This window comes from Rhamphochromis longiceps, linkage group LG19 (genome assembly GCF_057381845.1).
Source record: "Rhamphochromis longiceps isolate RC_006_pf linkage group LG19, R_longiceps_female_GT1.1, whole genome shotgun sequence".
NCBI classification, from domain to species: Eukaryota; Metazoa; Chordata; class Actinopteri; order Cichliformes; family Cichlidae; genus Rhamphochromis; species Rhamphochromis longiceps.
The window spans coordinates 2,915,461-2,940,401 of NC_140575.1; the positions used below are offsets into that span (position 1 = coordinate 2,915,461).

The 24,941-nt window shown below is 42.5% G+C and overlaps 1 protein-coding gene and 1 long non-coding RNA gene across 2 annotated transcripts in view; both read right to left on the reverse strand.

Annotated features, from left to right (window-relative positions):
• Nucleotides 1-11,639: 11,639 nt before the first annotated feature.
• LOC146646011 (uncharacterized) overlaps nucleotides 11,640-24,941 on the reverse strand; it is a 238,836-nt gene continuing 225,534 nt past the window's right edge. Inside the window, exon 2 of the long non-coding RNA XR_014908726.1 lies at nucleotides 11,640-13,378. This is a non-coding gene — a long non-coding RNA (uncharacterized LOC146646011). The remainder of the gene's footprint in view (nucleotides 13,379-24,941) is intronic.
• Nucleotides 15,931-24,941, reverse strand: part of cfl2 (cofilin 2 (muscle)) — an 11,436-nt gene continuing 2,425 nt past the window's right edge. Inside the window, exons 2-4 of the mRNA XM_085390798.1 lie at nucleotides 24,530-24,837; nucleotides 23,445-23,521; nucleotides 15,931-16,899 (exon numbers count right to left, since the gene is read on the reverse strand). Of these exons, the coding sequence (XP_085246924.1) occupies nucleotides 16,787-16,899; nucleotides 23,445-23,521; nucleotides 24,530-24,837 (498 nt within the window). The 3' untranslated portion in view covers nucleotides 15,931-16,786. The remainder of the gene's footprint in view (nucleotides 16,900-23,444; nucleotides 23,522-24,529; nucleotides 24,838-24,941) is intronic.

Below are 24,941 nucleotides of genomic sequence, written 5' to 3' on the forward strand. Positions count from 1 at the left end.
GAGCAGTGACTGTAAATGATGGGGGGGAGGGGCGAAAACACATTTCCTCCCAAGAACAGAAGCCATGCTGGAACTGTGTGCACAATGAGTGCTCTCTGTTTCTAATAAAGTTTTTAAAGGTTTCTGCTCTGGCCCAGTCATTTCAGTCCCCAACCGAAATTATCTCCATACTAAAATAATCTCTTGAGCAGAAGAAATGGGAGCATAAAAACAAGTTGATTCCAAAATCGCTGTTTAAAACGTGTAACACATGTCTACACTGTGTCCTGTGTGAGGTGGCTGTGAAGAGCGTTCTCGAGGGAACCTGGGAGAAGACTGGACTTCTGCTTGTTTAACACTAAAGGTGAATGTAGCCACTTTATTAATCCCGAAGGAAATTATGGGTTACAGTAGGCAGCATGCTGGTTGGCGCATGCACACTCACAAAGGAACCCTCAAACCAAACATACTTTACACAAACATTGGGGAGACCGGTCAGAGAGGTAGGCTGATATGGAAAATGCTGAAAATGCACAACATGAGGTGAGATATACTTGGCCAATAAATGTGATTCTGAATCTGATATCACCCAAAGTATTCATTCCAAATCATTCAGTCGTCCATGCAAAGCCTTGTAATGATGACATGTAAGATGCTGGGCATGATTTGTTGAACGGTATTTAGCTTTTTTTAATTTATTTTTTGCCATCAATTTTCATATAATAATAAATTAAAGTAAAAAGTGTTCATCAGGTTAGTTAAACTTATGGTATATTGACCTGGTCAGTTAAGTAGGAGAGGTGTTAATCTGTTTCAGCTGCTTTGGTGTTAAATTAACAACTGTTGCACTAATGATGAGACGAGCCCCAAAACAGGAACGGTCCTCCCGTCTCTCCTACCAAACAATCAGAAAACGACCTCATGAGTGTGGCCTGAGGGTCTGACATCCTCCAGTAGGTCCTGTGCTTTTCACAGGTGAAAGAATTCCAGATTAAACTTTTAGGTCAACATACAAGTGAAGACGTTTGACCTTCCATCTGGTTTTATTTAATGCTGTCAGAGAAAATCTCATGTGCTCTTCATGCAGCTGAGTACACTCAGTGTTAAAAGCAGAATCTGTGCAGGTCTGAGATCAGCAGCTTACTGAAACACCAAACTGAGTTAATGTTTCTGCTGACATACAGTGACACAGTTACATGGATGATTACTCCTTTTGACTTTTTGTCTTTAACTTTGTCAATAAAACAGTTCTGCTCTTACATGAACTGTTTAAAAGCCTTATGTATGTATTAGGGCTGCCACGATTAGTCGACTATCAAAATCGTCGACGACTGATTTAATAGTCGACGCCTCGTTTGAAGCTTTGTAAGATCACAACAGACGCAGGAATAAGTAGCAGGATTTAAGAGTGTAATAACGGACTGAAACAGAAGATGGCAGCACTGCATGTACAAGGATGTCAGCTGCCGTTAAACCCCGAAGAAGAAGAAGCTGTGTCCCAGAATTCATAGCGCGGCCCAGCGCAGTTTCCAACAATGGCGGCAGCTAGTAAGTTTTAATGTTACTCTTATTATTCTTTCTGGGTCACAAAATAAACGTTTAACATATTTTCAGGCGAGAATGTAGCTGTGTAAACCTCAAATATCTGCTCAGTTTATCAGGACACCACATATTTTCAAAAGCGCTCCGACGTTTTCGGAGACGTCTGTTACCCACTAGCTCGATAGCTAGCCGGGGGCTAGGCTAACTAGAGCCGTGAGAACACCGGACTCCCGGCAAATCGTTTTCAAACCCACCGCCATCTTTTGCTACTCAGGTTAAACTTGATATATGAGTCACTTAGATAACTTAAAAATGTTATTGTTTGGCTTTTTTAGTATTTTATTTGTTCCTGAGTAAATCTGTTTGGCTGAGATTAAAGTTATAGTTTTTACACAGCTGAATAAACATCAAGCAGACAGCTGATTATCAGAAGTGTGAGATGCTGGAGAATTTACTCCGGTGTCCTGTTATATTTTAGATAGCAAGGAGTTTATTAAACTCCACCGAGCTGTCCGATTGGCCTCCCTGCTGCTGCGGAGCCTGGGACGGTCTGCTTGCCTCCACCCCGGGGGGAAGGGTAACATCTCTTGGGTCTGGGTTCTGTTTCCCCCTCTGGGGGCGAGGGTACCTGGACCCGGGGTATAGAGTATGTTTGGGGAGTGTGATTGTGTGTACATGTCCATTTATGTCAATCCTTACGTTGGGTGAGTGCTGAGTGTTTGTATATGTGTGCATGAGGGTGGGAATGCATGTTTGTGTCTGTGTGTGCCTGTTTGTCTGTGTCTATATGTCAGGTCGGGTCTTAGACTCCACCTCTCTGGGAACTCCCAGGCCCTCCAAGGCCTATCTCCCCTCACCACACTCCCTGCCGGAGGACTGATGCCCTCAGGGGTCGGTGCATTGGTGGTTCTTGGTGTCCGGGGCTGGGTACTCAGGTATGTACCGGCTCACTCCCGGTGGCTACCTGGCGGGGCCTGGCGCCTGTTGCTCGGTCAGGCCTCCTCCGGGGTGCGGGGGGCCCTCGGGCCTCTGGCCTCTGGGCCTGCGGCTCGGTTCACTCTGGCACAGCTGCAGCCCCCTCTAGCTTCTGCTCGGTGGCTACTTGGTGACGCCTCGTCTGGGGATCCTCAGCTCTTCCCATGAGGGTGGCACGATGCCCCTCCGGTGCTCCTCTTTGGGCTCTCGCACTCTGAGGCCTATGGATGTCTGGGGCCTGGATCTCCTCCATGCCTGCTTCATGCCCTGGGAGACGGGGCTATGGCTCGCTACATCCTCTTGCAGACCATTACATGTGGAAACCATTTGAATACAAGCACGCTGATCCACACAGGTGTGCACACAGGTGTTCACTGCTCGTAGACTTAAATTACACCTTTCTTGGCTGCTACCTCAAAGCACATTGTGCGCTGTCTGTCCTACTTGCTGCACAACAACATTGAATATTCAGTATTTACTGCTGTTTACACTTAGCTAGATTAATGTGATGGTGTTGTGTTTAGTATGTTGCTTTGTTGTTGTTTTTTTGCCTGTTTTCTATTCTTCTTCTCTCAACAGGTGATCCAGGAGATTTTTTTTTCCTCCCCCCCTTTCTCACTGTCCCTCTCCCCTTCTGTTTTTCTTTTCCTTCCTATTTCTTTCTCCCTTTCCTATCCCTCACTCATGTCTGTCCCATCTGTAACATCTGAAAATAAAATATAATAAACAATAAAAACAAAGGTCGATCAAATGGACCAATACGGCAATGCCACGATGATCCATTTGGCAAAGTAAATTCATTGGGTATCCTTGTTGGTCTTCAGACAACAATTCTGATGGCTAAAGAACCAAATGGGACAGGCAGAAAAAAACAAAAAAAAACTCCACCGAAACAATGTCATTAAATGTCATTAAAATGTAATAAACTATCATCTTGTCTTTATTTTTAGTTAGCACATACCTTACACACTTAAAGCTGTAAGCTAATGATAGTTATATAAGAGCAGATGCTGCTGGTGCAATAAACTGTACGTTGTACATCTAATGGATGCATGATCTGATTAGTTGACTGGAACTGAAGAAGCTTCTCGGATGAGAGGTGAAACGTCTTCAAGTAACTTAAAGAAGTCCAGACGCTTTTCTTTGCAAGCTCCTTTGACTACTAGGGTATATTAGACTTAATAGTTACCAGTGTTGGGAAGGTTACTTTTAAAATGTATTCCATTACAGAATACAGAATACATGCCCCAAAATGTATTCTGTAACGTATTCCATTACATTACTCAATGACAGTAACGTATTCTGAATACTTTGGATTACTTAACATATTATGATTTTTACAACTACATGAATGTACTATTGCTGTGTGATTTATTACTGTTACTGAAGGTCCGCGGCTCCGAACCGTAGTAAAGGGACCTCTGACTAATACGGCGGGGTCCCTGTCGGCTCGTAGCCGAAAAAAAGCTTTACTTTGTCTGCAAAGTTGACCCACACAACAGAGAGAGGTGTTGAAAGGCTGCTCCAACGGAACTTATTGTTTTTGGAGGAGAACAGGAACACGGTGTACAGTCGAGTCTTAACAGCTTACTTACAACTGGGCTCGTCAGGCTCTCTTCTTGGCTGCAGTGGTTATTATTATATTTACATGCTTCCAGCTCCTGTTTTTGCTCGATGACAACTCGTAGTTTTCCTTTTTCTCCCTCCTCTTCCTCACAGACACATAACGTGTATGGCAGTCCATTCTCCCTGCAGCATGGACTACACTGCCCATGATGCTACATTCTTTAGAGCTATGCCTGTAGCATTCTGCCTGTTAGCTTAGCACAACAACAACGACAACAACAACAACAGAAAGGCGTTCTCTCACCCAGGAAGCACACAGTCACAGAGAGAGAGAGCGTCGCTCTGTAACCATGGCAACCTTAGCGCTGCTGCCTGAAACAACAGAACGTAGCTGTCAAACAAAACCCAAACAGTCATGACCCGCGACAAAATGAAACAGGAAAGTACCGCAGTGTAATCCATTTATTTCAACAAAGTAACTGTATTCAAAACACCACCTTTTTAAATGGTAAGTGTAACGGAATACAGTTACTCATATTTTGTATTTTAAATACGTAACGGTGGTACATGTATTCCGTTACTCCCCAACACTGATAGTTACTATATACAGTAATGGACTTCTATACATTTTACATCAGATTAAAACTTTGGGTGTAAGATTTGGATCATTATTTCTGAAAAGCACTTTAAATGAGAATAAGAAAGAAATTTATGTCTTTGTGCCCCCTTTTCCCTGTTAATGCCCGATTGTACGATGGCCCTGAGAGGAACGGACTGCAACTTCAGAAAACACTTGCAAAAAGAAAAACACTTGCAGAAAGAAAAATGCTGCAAAAAGAAAAATGCTGCAAAAAGAAAACTTTCAAAAGTAAGTACTGAATATGATGTCACTTATTTATGTGCGAATGTTTACTAATGAGGAACATTAAAACATTACTGTTGGCCACATTTCGGCAAAGTTATGTGACATTAGTGATGTTAGTACTTTCAGCGTTAACTTTGTTTTAAAGCCTTTAAAATATACGCCGTTAGATAGTCGACCTTAATCTCACAGAGATTGTGATGATTTTGTGGATGATTAAAGTCAGTCATATATCCACAAACACAACAAGCTGAAAGTCAGTGATGCTGCTCAGTTCGCAGTCCTGAATATCACAGCACAAGCAAGATTCACTGCACTGTTAACGTTAGCTATGTTATATTGCTGCCTCTGTTCGGTGGTGTCGAGCCAAACGGACTTTAACGTGTGTTTGAACGAGCTGATGGTTCACTCGTTAAGCTGAAAGAAAGATGCTTTAATCACAGCAGTCACACATGTGTCCACTGCACCATCTGGAACTCTTCTTGTTTACACTCGTAATAACACCAACACTAAATCCTGCTTCTCTGTGCTGTTGTGTAGCAGTGTGTACACCTGAGACTGTCACCTGTCTGTCTGTCCTGCACTCTCTCTCTGTTTCTTTCTCTCTGATTGTGGAATAAAAGTATGAACATGTGTTTATAAGTTACACTTGTGTTTGAATCCTGCAGCTTATCACACATTTGATTTCCATGTGTGACGACTGCAAGTGTCCAGAGTGAGGACAGACTGAGGGACCCACTGCTGCACATCATCTGTGAGGCTTTGCAGCCCTGATGATCCACCAGGACAAACTCAGCAGTGTGTGAGGAAGAGGAGGAGGAAGAGCCAGCAGCAGCTGACAGATGGAGAGAATAGACAGACTGTTCCCTGTTTGTGAAGGACTGCTAGGAAAGTTTAACATAACTGTCTGTCCTGAATCAGTCTTATTAGGTAATGTTCAAATAATGTGATCATCCCAGTGTTTCCAGTGTGGGAGAAAGTACTCAGAGTACTCAGGGCCTTCAAGCTACACACTATGAAAGGCAGCAACAAGTTTAATGTTCAGAAACCTAAAGTCTGTATCAGCAGCAGAATGGAGCTAAAATAAATGTTGGTTTCAGTTCTATGAAGCTTTGAGTATTTTGGATCAGTAGCTGCTGTGTTTGTTGCATCATATTGCTGTAACTGTTTATATGCTTTATATATTCTGAGCTAAGTTGATCTATAGTGTCACATCATATTCTATAAGGATGTTATGTGTTTGTAGACTTTCTGCCCAGTTTGACCCATTTAGCAGACGTCAGCCTGTTTAAGGCTCTGATATCTATTCTGTGTGACTTACAGCAGTTATGACATGGTCTGATTTTCTCACCCAATAAAGGAATATTTCATATATCAGTCGACTCTTCATTCTATCAGAAACAGTTATCACAGCTTGTACATTTGCTTTTTACACATATATGTAAGCATTGAGCCAAATTTAGTAATGCCAACGTATTAAACAAACAATATTTGCCTCTTATATATAACACATCTGTATACACACTGTCAAAGATACTTGTCTTTGAGTGAAGATTTAAGGTGATAGAAAATATAAATAAATGCAACTTGAATCTTTACTGAAGCTCAGTATTTGACACGGAGTTCAACCTCACTGCTGTAATAACTAATAATTATTAATATAATAACTATCATATTGGCCATATTATATTTACATTACCAAAGTGAGATGACTTTAGTCTCATGAACAACATCAGCTAATTGTTATTTACTAGCTAATCTTAAATGACTGTTCAGTACAGAAATGAAGCCCAACAATCATGTTTTACTGTCCTGTGGTCTCAGCCTCAGCTACAAATCACAAAGAGCTCATGTAGAAACAAATGTACAAAATATGTTCTCCTTCATTTCTGTCAAACAAAGCTGTATGAAACGTTTCCAGCAGTTAGTATCATGGTTGCTAGGCAACCTGGGCAGCGCGACGGAGGCTAGACCGTCCCATTTCACAAGCCTACAAGCCTCGCACTTCTGGCCTTAGTGGTCTTTGAGTACGCAGCCCTTGAGGACGGTTAAGGCTGCCTACTTTAAGGCTGCAGACCCTGAATTGGGATACAACCATACATACATGTTTTGGTTCGTGCAACTAGTCCGTCGGGTTATTGTCTCCCCAGAAACATTTCCGTTGTGTCTTGTGTGCTTTTGCTTTTTGCAGCGTTTTTCTTTTTGCAGCGTTTTTCTTTATGCAGCGTTTTTCTTTTTGCAGCGTTTTTCTTTTTGCAGCGTTTTTCTTTTTGCAGGCGTTTTTCTTTTTGCAGCGTTTTTCTTTTTGCAGCATTTTTCTTTTTGCAGGCGTTTTTCTTTTTGCAGCGTTTTTCTTTTTGCAGCGTTTTTCTTTTTGCAAGTACTTTCTGAAGTTGCAGTCCGTTTGGCCACTCAGGGCCACCGTACTATCGGCCCCCTTGGCTAAACTTTGGTAGATCCGCCCCACAGTTACCAGCCGTCAGCTATGTAGAAAAAGATCCTGGTGTAGAAAGTAATATTAAATAAATTCTAACAACAGCTTATCAAGCTTAAACGTGCTGCTGTTGTTCAGCCGCCGGTTTCCTCTTTCTGGCGCAAAGTGAGCAATAAACAAACAAGAGAGACGGACTCGCGACTAGGGGTGGGTACCGGTATCCGGTGCCATCATGGCACCGGTTCTGACATAAACGGTAGGAACCAGACCGAAAAGTAGCGCACATTTTGCTTTATTTCGGTGCTTTTTTTTCCCTGAGACGTCACACACTTTAGATTCTAGCCAATCATTTTACCTTTGCAAGCGTAGTAGGCGGGCCCAGGTACGTACGTTCTTTTAGAGCAGAGCTACAGATTAAAAATGCCCAAGGCGAAGCGGTCAAAGTCTGTCTGTACTTCACAGCAAACGATGCAAACTCAGCAGCAACAAGTGCTTTAAGCTGATACTGTGATACTGTCAAAGGAGCTAACACCTCGAATCTGATGAAACACCTAGCGATGTATAGCATTTTGTTAAAAGCCGAGAAATGCGCCGTATTTGATAGCCTGCTGACTTCACACCGACTGATAGACTTCACACCGAGCACATCTACTGCGGGTGTGGTGCCTGTTATCGGACCCGGAGTTAGCAACATCCCCCAAAAACCCGAAGAGGAGAGTCCTGGCCCCTAGCCCTGCCAGTGTAGCAGAAATGATGACAGATGATGATGCAGCAGCAGCCGTTCTTCTCTGCGTGAATATCATAATATTGTTCGTGTGCAATTTACGTTGAGTAGGCTAACCACGTTATTACATTAATGCATGTAAGGTGAACTAGCAAACATCATCATAGCTACATGTGGCTGTCTTCTTGTTTGATGGCAGATACTCCCTTCACCCTGGCCAAAAAGGCTAAAATGACCAAAGAAAAAGTGGGAAACAGTTAAACTTGAGAGGTTTTTGGACAAAGTTTGTGTTTTTTTCCATTGACTAAGCACTGCTTCCAGCCAAGAGTGATGCCATAAATCCCCTATAGCGACAGAAAAGGCTAACATTGTTATCTTTTTCCAAAAAAACAGCTGAACATGAGAGGTTTTTGGACCAATTTTGTGTTCTCCATTCTTTAAGCACCGGTTCGAGCACAGTTTAAGCACCGGCACCATTTCAAAAGTACCGGTTTGGTACTGGTATCGGATAAAACCTAAATGATACCCATCCCTACTCGCGACACAAAAGCCGATCAGCCGATCATTGATCAGTTTCACGTTTGAAGTACCAGCAGGAGAGGGAGGGAGAGAAAGGCAGTCGCTCCATATATTGGTTGTTAAGCTTAACGCTGGAATGCTTTACAAACATTCAGAGATGAACTTACACACTTGCTTTACTTCTCTCTGGGATAACTTTCTCGGAGATTCAATTCAATTCAATTTTATTTATATAGCGCCAAATCACAACAAAAGTCGCCTCAAGGCGCTTCATAGATACAGAGAAAAACCCAACAATCATATGACCCCCTATGAGCAGCACTTTGGCGACAGTGGAAAGGAAAAACTCCCTTTTAACAGGAAGAAACCTCCAGCAGAACCAGGCTCAGGGAGGGGCGGGGCCATCTGCTGTGACCGGTTGGGGTGAGAGAAGGAAGACAGGATAAAGACATGCTGTGGAAGAGACACAGAGATTAATAACAGATATGATTCAATGCAGAGAGGTCTGTTAACACATAGTGAGTGAGAAAGGTGACTGGAAAGGAAAAACTCAATGCATCATGGGAATCCCCCGGCAGACTATGTCTATTGCAGCATAACTAAGGGAGGATTCAGGGTCACCTGGTCCAGCCCTAACTATATGCTTTAGCAAAAAGGAAAGTTTGAAGCCTAATCTTGAAAGTAGAGATAGTGTCTGTCTCCTGAATCCAAACTGGAAGCTGGTTCCACAGAAGAGGGGCCTGAAAACTGAAGGCTCTGCCTCCCATTCTACATCTGGGTCCTGGTTTCGTTCTGACTGTTCCCTGCATGCCGAATCAGCCATGTGGCTTGGGCGCTCGGTTTATGAACAGGTGCTCTTCACTTGGAATGTCTAGCTCCAGCATGATGAGCCTAAGTTTTTTTCTTCATATTCGTGGTGTTGTTATGACTAGTTTGCTCTCTGTTGTGGGCTACAGGGTTAGTTGTTTGCTTGGTCCCCGTTTAACTGGGAAAAGACCCTCAACCGTATTATTCTTTCTTTCTTGTTGTTCTATTTTGTGTTTGCAGCTCAGGTTTTACATGCTCTTTTTTCTCATGCTCGGCTATTGTAGGCACCATTACCTTTCCCTCTCTCTCTCTTTTTGTTGCATCCTCTCTTCCTGTTTGATTTTGCCATTTATATCTGGGGAGCTGAAGTTACTTGAACATTCATTTTACATCTGTGTGTGGGGTACATGATTAGTACTTCAGTTTCTGGTACTATTAAGTTATGTTCGTGGAACGTTCAAGGTCTGCAGAAACCCACCAAAAGACTAGCTGTGCTTTCCTTTTTGGAAAAGGGTGGAGGTTTCTTTGGTGTTTCTCCATGAGACTCATTTACAGGATAAGGACAACATCAAACTTAAGAGGGGCTGTGTTGGACAGGTGTTTGCAACTTCCTATTCTTATTTTATTAGGGGCGTAGCGATCCTCGTTAGCAAAAAGCTTGCATTCCAGTGTCTCAACTGTGTCAAAAATGACCATGGTCGCTATATAATAGTTAAGGGTACACTTCTGGGAAAAGAAGTGACATTTATGAATCTGTACTGTCCACCTGGCTACTCCCCTAGCTTTCTTGCCTCTTCTTTTGCCACGTTTGCCGGTCTTGCATCTGCAGACATGGGCGGGGACTTTAACTGTCACATTGATCCTGTGCTGGATAAGCGGCCGTCTAGTAGTTCCCCTCCCTCGAGCCAGGCCAGAATGCTCCCTTTGTTATGCTCTGACTATAGTTTCTGTGATGTTTGGAGGCAGCGACACCCTACCGACTTAGGATTTACATTTTTCTCCCTGCCCTAATAAAAATGTTACACCAGAACTGACTATTGGTTCATCCCCGCTTCCAAAATTCCCCAGTCTCTCTCATGTGAGATTGGTAACATTATCTTATCGGACCACGCTCCCCTGTATTTATCTTATTCCCTGCCAGATGTTAGGGTTCTGTCTGGATGCTGGAGATTTTGCTCGTCCCTGCTTAGAGACAAGAAGTTTATTTCACATTCTAATTCGTAGTTCAGGATCTCAATCAGCTCCCCCTCCTTAGACAACCCTTCTATCCTCTGGAAACGTGTAAAGCCTTTTCCCGGGGTCTGATCATCTGTTTTGTGGCCTTTAGGAAGCGACAAAGGAATGAGCAATATTTAGCCCTCAAAACCAAGCTGACCGAGCTGGAGAAATTTCATATTGCATCTCCTACGCCATATTTACTTGAGGACCTCGCTGCCACTCGCACAGCTCTAAATACTCTTATGATCCAGAATTCTGAGCATACTCCTAAATTTGCCAAGCAGAGGATGTACAAATTTGGCGACAAACCGGGTAGATATCTTGCCAACAGGGGCGATTTTAGCCCATTTTTGGGGGTGCTTCAGCACCCCCACAATGAATCAAAGCACCCCCAAAGATCTCTTACTTTTTTAAACAATATTTGCTGTTTGTGGGACACACTACTAAAAATATAAAAAGCATACAGTACTTAATTGAGATGGAACATTTTAACAAAAGTATAGATAACCCCTCCCCCCTCCCAAAATGGTTTGTTCTCGCCTCTCCCCTACTCTGACTCTAGCGCCGTTGCTGCCAGAGCAATAGTGGCTGAGACGCAGCTGAGCGGAGGTATGAGTGCCTGGCTTAAAACAGGACCTATTAGCTGCATTTAACCCTAAGTTACTCTTTAGTTAGGTAGGAGTCAGACCATGTTTCATTTTAGCTGAAAAACATTACATCCAGGTAACCTGCTGTGTTGAAAACGTGTTTCCCGACTATGTTTGCTACCCTATAATCTGTCCTGCTCTGTAGTAAAATCAGCGATATTTGACCGTCCTGTTGCTCCCATTGAAATGTATACAGGCTGTTTAAAATCTAAAACAACATTGTCCGTAGCCTGCTGTTATTACCACTGTCCTGTTTGAAATCTAATGAGAGAAGCTGCTTATTTTGTCATATGTGCATGTGCCGATATTGAACCCAAGGTACTAACTAGCCAACTGACTGGATGCCCATTAACCTTATAACTCCTGTTGTTTGTGTGTGTGTGTGTGTGTGTGTGTGTGTGTGTGTGTGTGTGTGTGTGTGTGTGTGTGTGTGTGTGTGTGTGTGTGTGTGTGTGTGTGTGTGTGTGTGTGTGTGTGTGTTGGATATGAGGTTTTTTCAAAAAGAATGAGCCACATTCAGATAAAAGTGTAAGATCAAATGAGCAATCAATAAGGGATAATGTTGGATCAGTGTTTCAATATTTATATCTTTTATTAGATGTACATGTGGTTTGGTTATTTGCCTTTTGGTTGAAAGTACACTGAGAGAGGACTTTTTTATTAGTGATCTTAATAGTTTTTTTTTTTTTTTTAATCTAATTGAATACAATCTATTTGTGTATGACTGTCAGTCCAAAGAGGGAGAGAGGAAAGAGGGGAACATGAGTAGAAAGTACAAGGTCAGGAAGAACCAAGTAAGAAAACAGGCAGGGAGTACTAACAGGCAAAAGAGAAACTGTTAAATTGGCAAAGAAAAAACCCAACTAATTTTACTCACAATCTGGAAGTTGTGTCTCCCTATATTAAAGCTGCTATACAGAATCTGCAAAACAAACTGGGTTGTCAGCCCTGGCACTGCATTACCATATTGAGCTTCAGTCAGAGGAAGTCACGGTTGCCAAAAACTTTTTGAAGCTCGAGAGTGAGGCTGGTGCCATCCCAGATATGTTAACATTGTACAATCTTCTGGATAATCAGATCTTCCCCACACTGAAAACTGTTATTCAGGTTGCCCTAACAAACCCAGTTAGCAGCTGTAGCTGTGAGAGGTCTTTTAGTGTCGAGTCAGCTCCATACCTGGCTGAGAAGGACCATGGGTCAAAGCCGACTCCAGCACCTGGCTGTGATGTCAGTTGAGAAAGAGATGCTTGAGAGACTTGACCACCAAAATGTGATAGACAGATTTGCCAACCTCAAGGTGAGGCGACATAGGATAAAAGAAAAGAATCTGCAGAGCCGTAGTAGTATCTGCAGTAAAGATCTTTTCATACATTGTATACATTGTACCAGAGGCCAAGGTGTCTCCATTTTTCTAATTTTTTAATAGTAATTTGTACATTTCAAGGACTCTTCTATTTTTGGAGTGTATTTTTTATGTATCTGTATTATATTATACACACACATTAAAAGTGAATCTCTGTCCAAAAAATGCAAAAAGTAAAAAAATTTACTTTTTATTCACTGTGAGCATCATTCATTATTCTCCCGCAGTAATTCAGGTTAGGATATGTATTTTTTTTATTCCAATCCATTCTTCTTTTGCAGCATTTAAATAACCTTTATCAGATTTGATGGTTTTGTTACAGACTTTTCAAAAAAGTGTTTTGCTTTTCTTTCACAAATGTGGGATTAAATTGTGTTAAAATGTACAACGAGGACCCAGGCACAGAGAGACTTGATTATATAAATAAATCATAAGATTTAAGAATCTTATGATTTAATAAAGAAATTTGCAGACTTGCACAGAGATGGTAAAATTATGAGGACTGATAATGGAGATGAAGACAACAGACGACGAGGACAGGGAGGAACAAGGGTTTAAATGCACCAAGGAGACAGTCAGAGGGAACTCAGGACAACTGGAGACATTTAAGGATGCAGGGACTGACAGAGACGGGGAAGAAGTCTCATCGTGACAAGTAAAGTTTATCTTGCCTGGATGGGCAGCTCTCTGGGTGCTCCGCACCCTCAAAGCTCTGATTCTAGAATCGCCCCTGCTTGCCAACCTTGTAAAAAGAAGGGCCGATTCTCTTGCCATTACAAGAGAAGAAGCCCTGTTTGCCTTGAACGCCATGCCATCAGGTAAAGCTCCAGGATGGATTTAGCTGTGAGTTTTACAGTTTCAGACAGTCCTTCTGGATCCACTTTTTAAATGGCATCCTGCCCCAGTCCCTCAAGGCCAATATTTCTGTTATTCTTAAAAAAGGTAAACCCCCTGATAAATGTACTTCATATACGCCCATTACCTTGCTGAATTCAGACTTGAAGTTACTCTCTAAGATATTAGCCCTACGACTCGAGAAGGTACTCCCCTATATAATTAATGAGGACCAAACAGTTTTTGTTAAAGGCGTAACTCCTCTGATAACATGAGGAGACTTCTTAATGTTATTCATCTTTCACAAAATTCTGATGAGCCATTCCTTGTACTCTCTCTTGATGCAGAAAAAGCATTTGATCACGTTGAATGGTCGTATCTATTTTTTGCCTTAGAGGAATTTGGATTGGGTGAAATTGTTGTAAATTGGGTGAAAGTTCTCTATAACTCCCCGGTCGCAGCAGTTATAACTAACAGGATGCGCTCCAGCAATTTTGCTCTCCACCGTGGAAATAGGCAGGGCGATCCTCTTAGTCCTCTACTCTTTAATAGAACCGCTGAACCAGACCATAAGACAGGATGTTTTAATTTCTGGTATTTGTGTTAAAGAGAAGATACATAAAATCTCTTTATATGCAGATGATGTGTTGGTGCTCTTATCCCGACCTGAAACCTCCCTCCCCTGTAATTTCATCTTTCGGTGCATTTTCAGGCTATAAGATTAACTTTGCCAAGTCAGAGGCCATGCCCTTGGGTTCATTGTTGACAGTTCCGGTTACAACTGTTCCCTTTCCATTTCGTGGTCTCCTACTGGGTTTACTTATTTATATAAGGGTTTCTCCCTCTTATCAGCTGTTCAAGCTCAACTTTGTCCCTCTTTTCGATTCAATTAAGGCTGATCTGGAGTCGTTGGACTCGTCTCAGTTTGTTTTCATCAACTCTCCTTGTGTCCACTTTATGACGGCCTGTATAGAGTTATTGACCAGAGGGCTCCACTCACATCACATGATGATGTAAAGACATTGTTCAGGGACTTTTGAAGACAGGATAAATGTAATCTCTCTTTTTTAAAGCGAGGACACATGCAAAGAAAAAACATTTGAAATTTTCTAGTTTGAACATTGGTCCAGCGGTTTTCAAATGTGTTCCTCAGCCCATGTAGAAGAATTTTCAGCAACGAATCTGATGTCACATGAGGGCCTGAAGTTCACATGTGCCTCTGTACTTTAGACTTTCCAGAATGAGCCTCTGTTGTCTTTGGTACCTTTGCATTTAGGCTTCAAACTAATTATTTTGTTTTTATTTTTTAGTGTCCCAACAGACCTGTTTTATAGAATATGCAAGCTTATGGTAAATGGTAAATGGCCTGTATTTATATAGCGCTTTTACTAGTCCCTAAAGGACCCCAAAGCGCTTTACATATCCAGTCATCCACCCATTCACACACTGGTGATGGCAGCTACATCGTAGCCACAGCCACCCTGGGTCACACTGACAGAGGCGAGGCTGCCGGACACTGGCGCCACCGGGCCCTCTGACCACCACCAGTAGGCAACGGGTGAAGTGTCTTGCCCAAGGACACAACGACCGAGACTGTCCAAGCCGGGGCTCGAACCGGCAACCTTCCGATTACAAGGCGAACTCCTAACTCTTGAGCCACGATCGCCCCAGCTTAGTGCCAACCTGCTTATTTACAATAAAATTCTATGTTTCAACATGTGGTCATTTGTTACTTTAGTTATAGACAGCATGCTGCACATGGTTGAGGTGGGATTCCAGTTTTATTAAAAGCATGAGGGCTCTGACGTCCACTGACAGTAATCACTCCGTTGGAACACTCACACGCTGTTCTAGAGAGATCACTAGAAAAACAGTTTCCAATGTTCAACTTGAAACTCCAGAGTTTTAGTTCTGTTCCCTACAGTCTAAATTTTAAGGAGACCTTTACGGAGGTCACACAATGTTTGAAGCCATCCAGTCTCAAACGGGGTTCTGCTAAATTCATCAGAATAATAGGTTCTATCAGATCTGATAGCACATTGGGATATATTGGCAAAAACTCCAGACCTATCAGATCTGATAGGTCTGGAGTTTTTGCCAATATATCCCAATGTGCTACTTATCCATAACCCATAAGTTCTAATGAGGGTCTAACAAGGTTGTGGTAAAGTCACATTTCTAATGAAGGCTATAAAGTTTGAAGGAATTCTGTCGATATGCTAGTTAAGACGTTCTAAGACCAGTCTGATTTAAAATTGGGCTCCATGTTCTACTGTTGAATACACTACTACTTAATGGGTAAGTAGTAGTGCATCCAAAAAACGTTCTTTAGACATTTTGCTTGTCTAATGAGGGCATTAGAACACGTTTGTGTTCCATGTCAGCGATGTCGATTTCACTAGTTTCTACATTTCTCCCCTAGTTTCACCCCATGATTAACAGAGACGAGGCACGGAGGCATCAGTTCTGCCACAGGCTTTTATTGCAAAGTGGCTTCCTTTGATCTCAGAAACAACGTTCCACTTTAAGGCTCCAAATGTCGTGTTGTTGTGGGGTAGTCTCTCACTGCTGGGGTCAAATCTGCATCCTTTAGTGTTTCTTTACAAAATAAAAGTGCACTCTAACTCTGGTGTGACAGTTACATTCAAACTGAAAGTAAGGCGATGACCAAAACTAGAAAGTAGTGAGTCCAACAGGAATGAAAGCTGAGGTAAACAAATTATCTTGGAGACATAAATACAGAGAATTTAATGCAGATCTTTGCTGTCTTAACCTGTAGTGTTTCAACAGAAAGTGCTGGGTAATCTTTTCTGAATGCATAGTCTAACAGTGTCTGTCTGGCTGAAACATACTGGAGAGAGAGAGAAAAAACACTTTATAATAATAAATAAAGTCAAAAAAGCATGGTGAGTGTGACCTGTGTGCTGTTGGAGGCGCAACCCTCGCTTTCAACACACGTGGCTGCGTCTTTCACTTTTTGGCAAAAGTGGCTGTGTGAGAGAGACAGCCTTTCCTGTGGTTTGGTAGTGTCATCTCTTGTTTGTTTCTGAAAGGTGAACAGAAGTCATGTGGCAACAAACTGGGAGGTGTTTGCATATCATTATGTTAATGAGATCTTCTTAATGTCGGGGGAGGGAAAGTAAAAAGAACAAAAACCAAAAGAAAACAAAGAGGCCTAAAGATGCTAACTCCTTCAGGACATTGATACAGACAGAGCAAGCTGCTGGGTGAAGCAGTGGTGTTCAGGTGGGGTCAGGTGCTTCAGTCTGGATGGCACGGCGGTTGGCTTGACTCTGCTCAGTTTGTCGCCGAGACATCACAGCTGCTTGCCCTCCAGAGACACCACCGTGTTCCCGCCCAGCTTCTCAGCCAGTGTGCGAAAGTCCTGGATGTCATCCAGCCCGTTTGCCTGCCACTCGTGTTTGATACCTGTGGAGACACACCCACTCAGCACAATGTACAAACACTTCACAATGTTCATGAAGAAATTCCATTTAATATAATATTAAATGACTTTTTCTTTGAAGATGACTCATCCAGGAGAAACAGTATCAGGCCACTTCCTTATCCCTTCCATGTAATTTTCTATTTCATGAAATGCATCTTAACACGAACCAGCTCCCACACTGATGTCGTCAAACGACGTTAAAATTGTTGGAATTGTTTCCTTTGTGACACGGAGAAGAAAGCAATAGGAGATGTGTGTACATAACAACAGAGATGGGCAGTAACGCGTAATCTGATTACTTTTTTCAGGTAACGAGTAAAGTAAGGGATTACTATTGCAAAATCGGTAATTAGATTACCGTATTTTCACGACCATAAGGCGCACTTAAAAGTCTTAGATTTTCTTCAAAAAGTGCGGCGCGCCCTATAGCGCAGTGCGCCCTGTGTGTTGTAAGGAGGACGTAGTAGAGAACACCATGAGAACGTTAAAGGGTGAAGTGTGGGCGTTGATCGTATATACCGGGACAATCGCACATACCTGTATAAAAGAACAGGTATGTGCATTATGCAGGACATCGTTGTTTTAACAACCCTGAAAATGGCAAAGAGACACGCTTACGAAGCACAGTTTAAACTGAAGGCCATCAGCTACGCGGAGGAACATGGAAATCGAGCAGCGGCGAGAGAATTTAAGATAAACGAATCGATGGTTCGCAAATGGAGGAAGCTGGAAAACAAGCTCCGGCAGGTCAAGAAAACGCAGCTGAGTTTCCGCGGACATAAGGCGAGGTGGCCCGAGTTGGAGGAAAGACTCGAGCGGTGGATCATCGAGCAAAGAGCGAGCGGGAGAAGCGTTTCGACGGTCACCATTCGGCTAAAAGCAGTTTCACTAGCTGAAGAGATGAACATTGAACATTTCCAAGGAGGTCCGTCTTGGTGCTTTCGTTTTATGAAACGGTGCCATTTTTCCATCAGGACCGGGACTACGGTAGCGCAGCAACTTCCAGCGGATTATAAGGAAAAGCTGGCCATCTTCCGCTCCTACTGCAGCAAACACATCGGCGACAAACACATCCAGCCCAGCCACATCACAAACATGGACGAGGTCCCGCTCACTTTTGACATCCCGGTGAGTCACACTGTGGAGAAGAAGGGGACCAGCACGGTAGCGATACGCACAACGGGGTATGAAAAGTCTTCTTTCACTGTTGTGCTTGGCTGCCATGCTAATGGACAGAAACTGCCGCCTATGGTGATTTTTAAGCGAAAGACTTTGCCTAAAGAGAAGTTTCCAGCAGAAATCATCATTAAGGCAAATGAAAAGGGCTGGATGGATGAGGAAATGATGAAAGAGTGGCTGAGGGAGGTGTATGTAAGGAGACCAGGTGGTTTTTTCCACGCATCACCATCGCTCTTAATCTGTGACTCTATGCGTGCCCATCTCACAGCCGATGTGAAAAAACTAGTGAAACAAATGAACTGTGAGCTTGCTGTCATTCAGGAGGCCTGACAAAGGAACTCCAACCGCTGGACATCGGTGTGAACCGCCCGTTCAAAGTAAGGCTGCGAGCGGCCTGGGAGCGATGGATGACCGGTGGAGACCACAGTTTCACTAAGAGTGGAAGGCAGCGCCGGGCGAGTTACGCCACAATTTGCCAATGGATTGTAGATGCTTGGGCTAACATGTCTGCTGGCACTGTTGTTCGAGCTTTCGCAAAAGCCGGCATCGTTTCCGAGGAGCCGCACGGCACGGAAAGTGACTCTGACGGTGAAGACAGTGAACCTGGCATGTTTGATGGAGATTTAGCGCAGCTGTTCAATTCAGACACAGAGGATGAGGACTTCGATGGGTTTGATTGATGATAAAAATGTGAGTACCAAACTTTGTTTTGCTCCTGCTTTATTTTTAAATACGCACACTTGTATGCTTGTGTGTTGTTGATGATGACGATTACCGGCAATAGAAATGTGAGTAAGGTACCGAATTCACGTTTGCTCCCGCTTTATTTTTAAATACGCATACGGTACTTGTATGCGCCCTATGATCCAGTGCGCCTTATGTGTGTGTTAAATACAGTAAGGGCACACATAACTGAGACTGCGCCTTTTAGTACAGTGCGTCTTATGGTCGTGAAAATACGGTACCGTTACTTTCCCGTAGGAACGCTGCGTTACTGCGTTACTAAAACCGTGAGTTTTTTGCGAGAATGTCTCATGACAGTGACGTAAGCGAGTGCGACGTTCGTGACAACAGCTGTGTGCAGATCAACAGTGGATCGAGTGCGGGAGAGAGTATGAGCGTGCAGCGTTTAAAGCGTGGAAGTACTGACCTTACTTTGAGTTTGATTCCATAAAAAGGGACAAAAACATTAGTGTCCGCTGTGCGTGGGAAGAAAACTTCTTTTTACAGCGAAAAAAACCCCTAAACTTCCAACAAGCACCGAGTAGCTACGACGTAATGGGAAACTCACAGAGAAACTCGCGGATTCTTCCACTGACCGCGGCACACCTGCACCAGGGTAAACCTCCGCCTACCCCACTCCTGCTTTACAGGTGAAAATAGAGCAACAGGACCGCTGAGTCTTTGACTTTATTTATTTTCTGCTGTGTTTTACTTGCATCTATTTGAAAGACTGAGTGTAAACACAAAAAATATTTTATTTTATGAGCTGGAATGTGCAGAAAATAGGTTTAAATGTTAAACTAATTTCTTCCAGTCAGAGAATGTTGCAGATAATTAAATTTTTGCTTGATGCATAAAGTTAAAAGATTAAAACTAATAAAACAAGTTAAAAAAAGAGACTTTTCCATTTGATTACATTTTGTATGATGGATTATGCAGAAAAAGTAGAATTGGGCTGAAAGATGATAGATCTTTCAGCCCAATTCTACTTTTTCTGCATAATCTTCAGGTTGTAAATCGTGTTTTTAAAAAGTAACTAAGTAACTAATTACTTTTGAAAATAAGTAATCAGTTAAGTAACGGGATTACTTTTTTGGGGAAGTAATCAGTAATTAGTTACTGATTACTTTTTTCAAGTAACTTGACCAACGCTGCATAACAACCAAAAGAACTTTCCAGACACATTGTGGGGTTTCCACAGAACAAAGCTAATGGGTACTCGTGTGGCTGCAGTCTATGAGGAAACAACCGCTCACTGTGTAACCTCAGCAAACATTTTCCTCCTGTGTTCCTGGTTTCACTTGCTAATCATACTGCGAGCAATGTGTAATTTTGTAAATTAGGGTCCAATTAGTCAGAAAGGAGACTTGTGATTGACAAGTTGTTGACTGGGCACGTGCAGTGCTCCCTGGTTTCTCAGTTAGGTCCACGTTAACCTCACTAACCTATGGATCGTCTCACAGTGGCAGAGGTCATTCTCTCTATTGAAGGCTCTTTACCTCCCAAAATAAAGCTCCTTGAGATGACTGCTGTTGTCATTTGATTCTATAAAAATTAAACTGAACTGAGATGAATGAGCAGCAGCTCTAAAAACAGAAAAATCAATTTGGCAGTTCCCAAATATACACTTATAGCTGAAAGTGCTTCCCTTCTCAAGTAGGGCTGTTCGATATAACGATATATCGGATGACGATATAAAAACATCTGTTGTTTCATTTTATGCTATCGTTTGTTTCGTGGTGTCGCAAAACAAACGGTTTACTGCAATATTTTTTCATGGTTTTGATCGTCACTGTAGTGGCTATGTTAAGTTCTCTCTTTCTCTTATATGTAATATAACCACACTACAGACGGACAAGCGCCTGTTTTTATGCGTTGTCGTTAGCAACAACGACGGTAAAACCATCGCATCTCCACTTGTTTATTTTCCACATAAACCTTTCACAATAAAGCTCAAGATCCTGTTGAGACTTTCCAAATTAAACTGAATCACTCGAAAGAGTATGCAGAGTGTTTACGGACGAGAAGCAAAGAGCCGTCAGGTGCTAAAAAATAAACCTTAGACTCAAACGTTAGAACAGGCTTTTCCCCGCAGCACGCCGTGTAATAAATACAAAGACAACGGCGGCCGTTACAACTTATGTCTAAAAATGCATCCTTTAATGCATCGGTTAAAACACAAGACTCCAGGTACACGACGCCCAGCTGGAAACACTTCACGCAAGTCGAGCTGCCCGAGATTCACAGAATTTACAGAAAATGTTAAATCTTTGTGATTTATATCGTTATCGGACGATAGATGTCTTATATCGGGATATGAGGTTTTGGTCATATCGCACAGCCCTATTCTCAATTACATCACCTGGAATGATATCTCATTCTTAAACCCTCGGGTTTAATGTGCACCCTTTGCAGCTGTAACAGGTTATAACTCTTCTGGGAAGGGGTCAGAAAAATAACCCTACAATAATCCCATCTCCCTCTATGGCAAAAACTACTGTAATGTGTCCTGTCCTCCTGTTTTCTCAGAAGGTAACACGGTAATAAATTTCCTTTTTATTGCCAATAATCATGGAACAAGTTAGTTTGAAAAGTAACGCTACCCAACACTGACAGTAGCATTGCGTTGGCGGGTGGGCGGTGCTTTAATACATGTTGAGCTGGCAGGAGTGAACCACCCTAACCCTGAAGGTCTTTTTTTATTACTGTGTGAGTTTTTTCATGCATTTATCATGTTTATTTGGTTACTACGAGTTTGTCTGTTCCGTGCATTACTTTTACTGTAAATCTAGCCCTATTCTTTTTAAATCAGTCACTTGTTCTGACTTGACTAAAATCGCCACGTCTGCTCTTTCATACAGGTTTCTTAACACAACACCTGAACCCAACAAATATAACCTGGACCCACTCAGCCAATCACAAATAATCCTAACAAAAAAAACAGTAGCTGTCCTCATCATTGTTTTCCATACTCTGAGTGGGTTTTACTGTATTTTTAACTTTTTATTCTATTACTTATGTTAGGCTTTCAAAAAAAATTGTGTTTTTTTCCCTGCACTTTGTGTAAAAACCAAGATGATATTCACACAGGAGCCTGGTTCTGCTGGAGGTTTCTTCCTGTTAAAAGGGAGTTTTTCCTTCCCACTGTCACCAAAGTGCTGCTCATAGGGGGTCATATGATTGTTGGGGTTTTCTCTGTATGTATTATTGTAGGTAGGGGTGGGCGATAGAAACGATATAAATTTGGCCAACGATAGAGATTTTGACTATACCACTCTATGGCGATAGTGCATGTTGATGATGTCCTCAAACTGCGCCTGTTTTGGTCGAAAGCGTTGCAGCGGCTACAACCATTATCATCTGCAAATTATGCCGACAGTCACAGCAAAGAGATGAAGCACTTTTGAAATATGGGGAAAGCCAAAAACTGCGCTTCCTCCACTTCCGTAACATCGATTCATTAATGTTGAATTCTCTGGCAGCTGCTCTATTCCCATGTTGTTCCAGTATATTAATAACTAACCTCGTATTGTGGATGAATAATCTCAGTTGTTCTCCTGACTGAAGTTTGGCCCGTGTACAGCATCCTGCTATACGATTGCATTTGTCCCTGACCACCAGAGTCCCTCACGTTAACTTTTATCGAGTGGAAAAAAAGTTGGCGTTCATCCTCCAGCTTCACTGTGCTAATGTTATGCTAACATAGCTGTGTCGCTAGCAATCACGTAGCACAACATTATGTACCAGGTAGTCCAACTTCAGTAACCCTGCAAACGCCACTGCTGTTTAGTTTTCTTCTAACTCCGTTAAATTTAATAAATTCTGTTTTCATGGATGCCTGGATGTTAAACTTAATACACCCGGTAAAGCAGCAACACTGATCATTTTATTAAAGATGAAAGAATTTAGACCGTTTTTAACTCTCAGTGTTCGTTTGACTTTGGGACCTGAAACGGACGGAGTTTTGGACCCAGATTACTCCGGGAAGCTCCTCACTACGGCAGCCGTAATGCTCTGACAATCCATCGAGCAGTGCGGATTACCAAAGTTGTACTAAAACATTTTTTAACAGATTTCTGCCAAAATCGGTTCGAGGTCAGTAAGCACAACCAGAATTCATACATAAGGCACACTCTCGATTTTTGAGAAAATTAAAGGATTTTAAGTCCTTATAGTGTGGAAAATATGTTATACAGAAGAAAAGAATATATCGCGATATATATGGTTACCGCACATGCTTCAAATTATATCGCGATATGAATTTTAGGCCATATCGCTCAGCCCTAATTGTAGGCTCTACCTTACAGTATAAAGCACCTTGAGGCGACTGTTGTTGTGATTTGACGCTGTATAAATACAGTAAAATTGCATTACAGAGGACAAATGAATAGGCTGGGTCTCAGCCCAAGCCCCCCACCCCTTTAAAAGCTATTTCACAGGAATATATGTTCAAACTTTGGACCATGAAATTTTTAAGCAGTGAATGTCATAACCACAGGTGTGTCAGACGCGTGAACTTCCGACTCGTGCTTCTACCTAAAAATAAGCAACATCATCAATAAAGAGGCTCGATGATGGCCCAAAAAAATAACAGAGTGGTGTATATGCAGATCTGAACACTTACCTGTAAACTTCTTTTTAATGGCATCTTTAGAGCTGGCATAAATCATCTTGCTCTTCAGTGGAGCGCTCTCTGGAGCCCTGAGGAGGAAGAAAAACAGAGTCACATGATGTCATGGTGGATGTTCACATTAAACGGTGACAAAGGTTCAAATAATGAGATCAGCTTATGGAAAAAGCAAGACCTGCGAGCCAAAAGCTCAGGCTTAGGACTAGGGCTGGGCTATATCATACCGTTCTCTGCAACACCGGTATAATGTTGGGCAACGATAAGAAAATGAAATATCGCGATAGAATATGGTTAAAACGTGCACGCGCAGTGCCTATGTTTACATACGCACATGGCTGAAAAAGCATGGCGGCGACGGAGAATGAGAAGAGCGAAAGTGGATCGTTGAATGAAACGATGAACCTGAACTGGTTTGTAAAAATGCTGCAGCTTCACTGGTGTGGAACTGGTTTAGCTTTCGTCCGTCAGATACACAACAAAGCACTATTTTTGGTAGCGCATGCTAGCGGGCCGTCGTTATTACCGTGTTGTTTGGAAAATACGGCGCACTTAAAATCATCCTTTGCTTTTTCTGAAAATCAACAGAGCTCCTTATAATCCCGTGCGCCTTATGTATGAACTCTGGTTGTGTTTACTGACCTCAAAACGATTTTATGTGCACGGCGCTCGAAAATCTGTCAGATGTTTCAGTGCGACTTTGCTGAGCTACGAAGCCGCACCGCTTGATGGATTGTCGGAGCATTACGGCTATCGTAGGCGGAGCCTCGCAGAGTGATACGTACTGTGCTTCAGCATAATGTTACCGTATTGTGTGTGTATCACCTCTTTTTAAGTTTTGTGGATATTATACATGGTTATGCTGAGGATGTGTCGGCCAGTTTCCACTGGAAATGCCTTTTGGTTAAACTGTCAGCGAGGAAACTACAGCAAATCAACTTTGTAAAGAAAATTATTTATAGCATATGTATATACTGTCACAGAGAAAGATTATGTATTCAAAGTCTTGCACCCATCCCATCTACTTCAGCCCAGATTCAGACTGATCTCATAATCCTGACTACTCCCAAATAATACAGTACCAGAAGAGGAAAACCAGGTCCTCCTTCTTGGACTCCTTGGTCTCGTAGGTGGCATCATACAGAGCGTATCTACAATCATTGGGTGGGAGGAGTTTGACAAAGCTGGCGTAGGGGTCTTCCACTGTGTCGCCGATGTCCCCCACCAGGATCTGCTTTCCCTCTTCCACGATGATTGTCTTCTTGTCGTCACTCAGACAGAACAACACCGCCTTCTTCCTCTTCTTCACCTCATCCTGGGTTGAAGACTTCCTGACCTTCATGTCATTGAACACTCTGATGACTTCATCGTTCACTGTCACACCTGATGCCTGCAAAGAAGAGGCAGTAACTCAGTGAAGCTCTTCATTTGTTGCAAAATGTCAAAAAAGAATGAGGAGCCTCAGTCTACAACTGTTTGTAATATAGTCTCCAA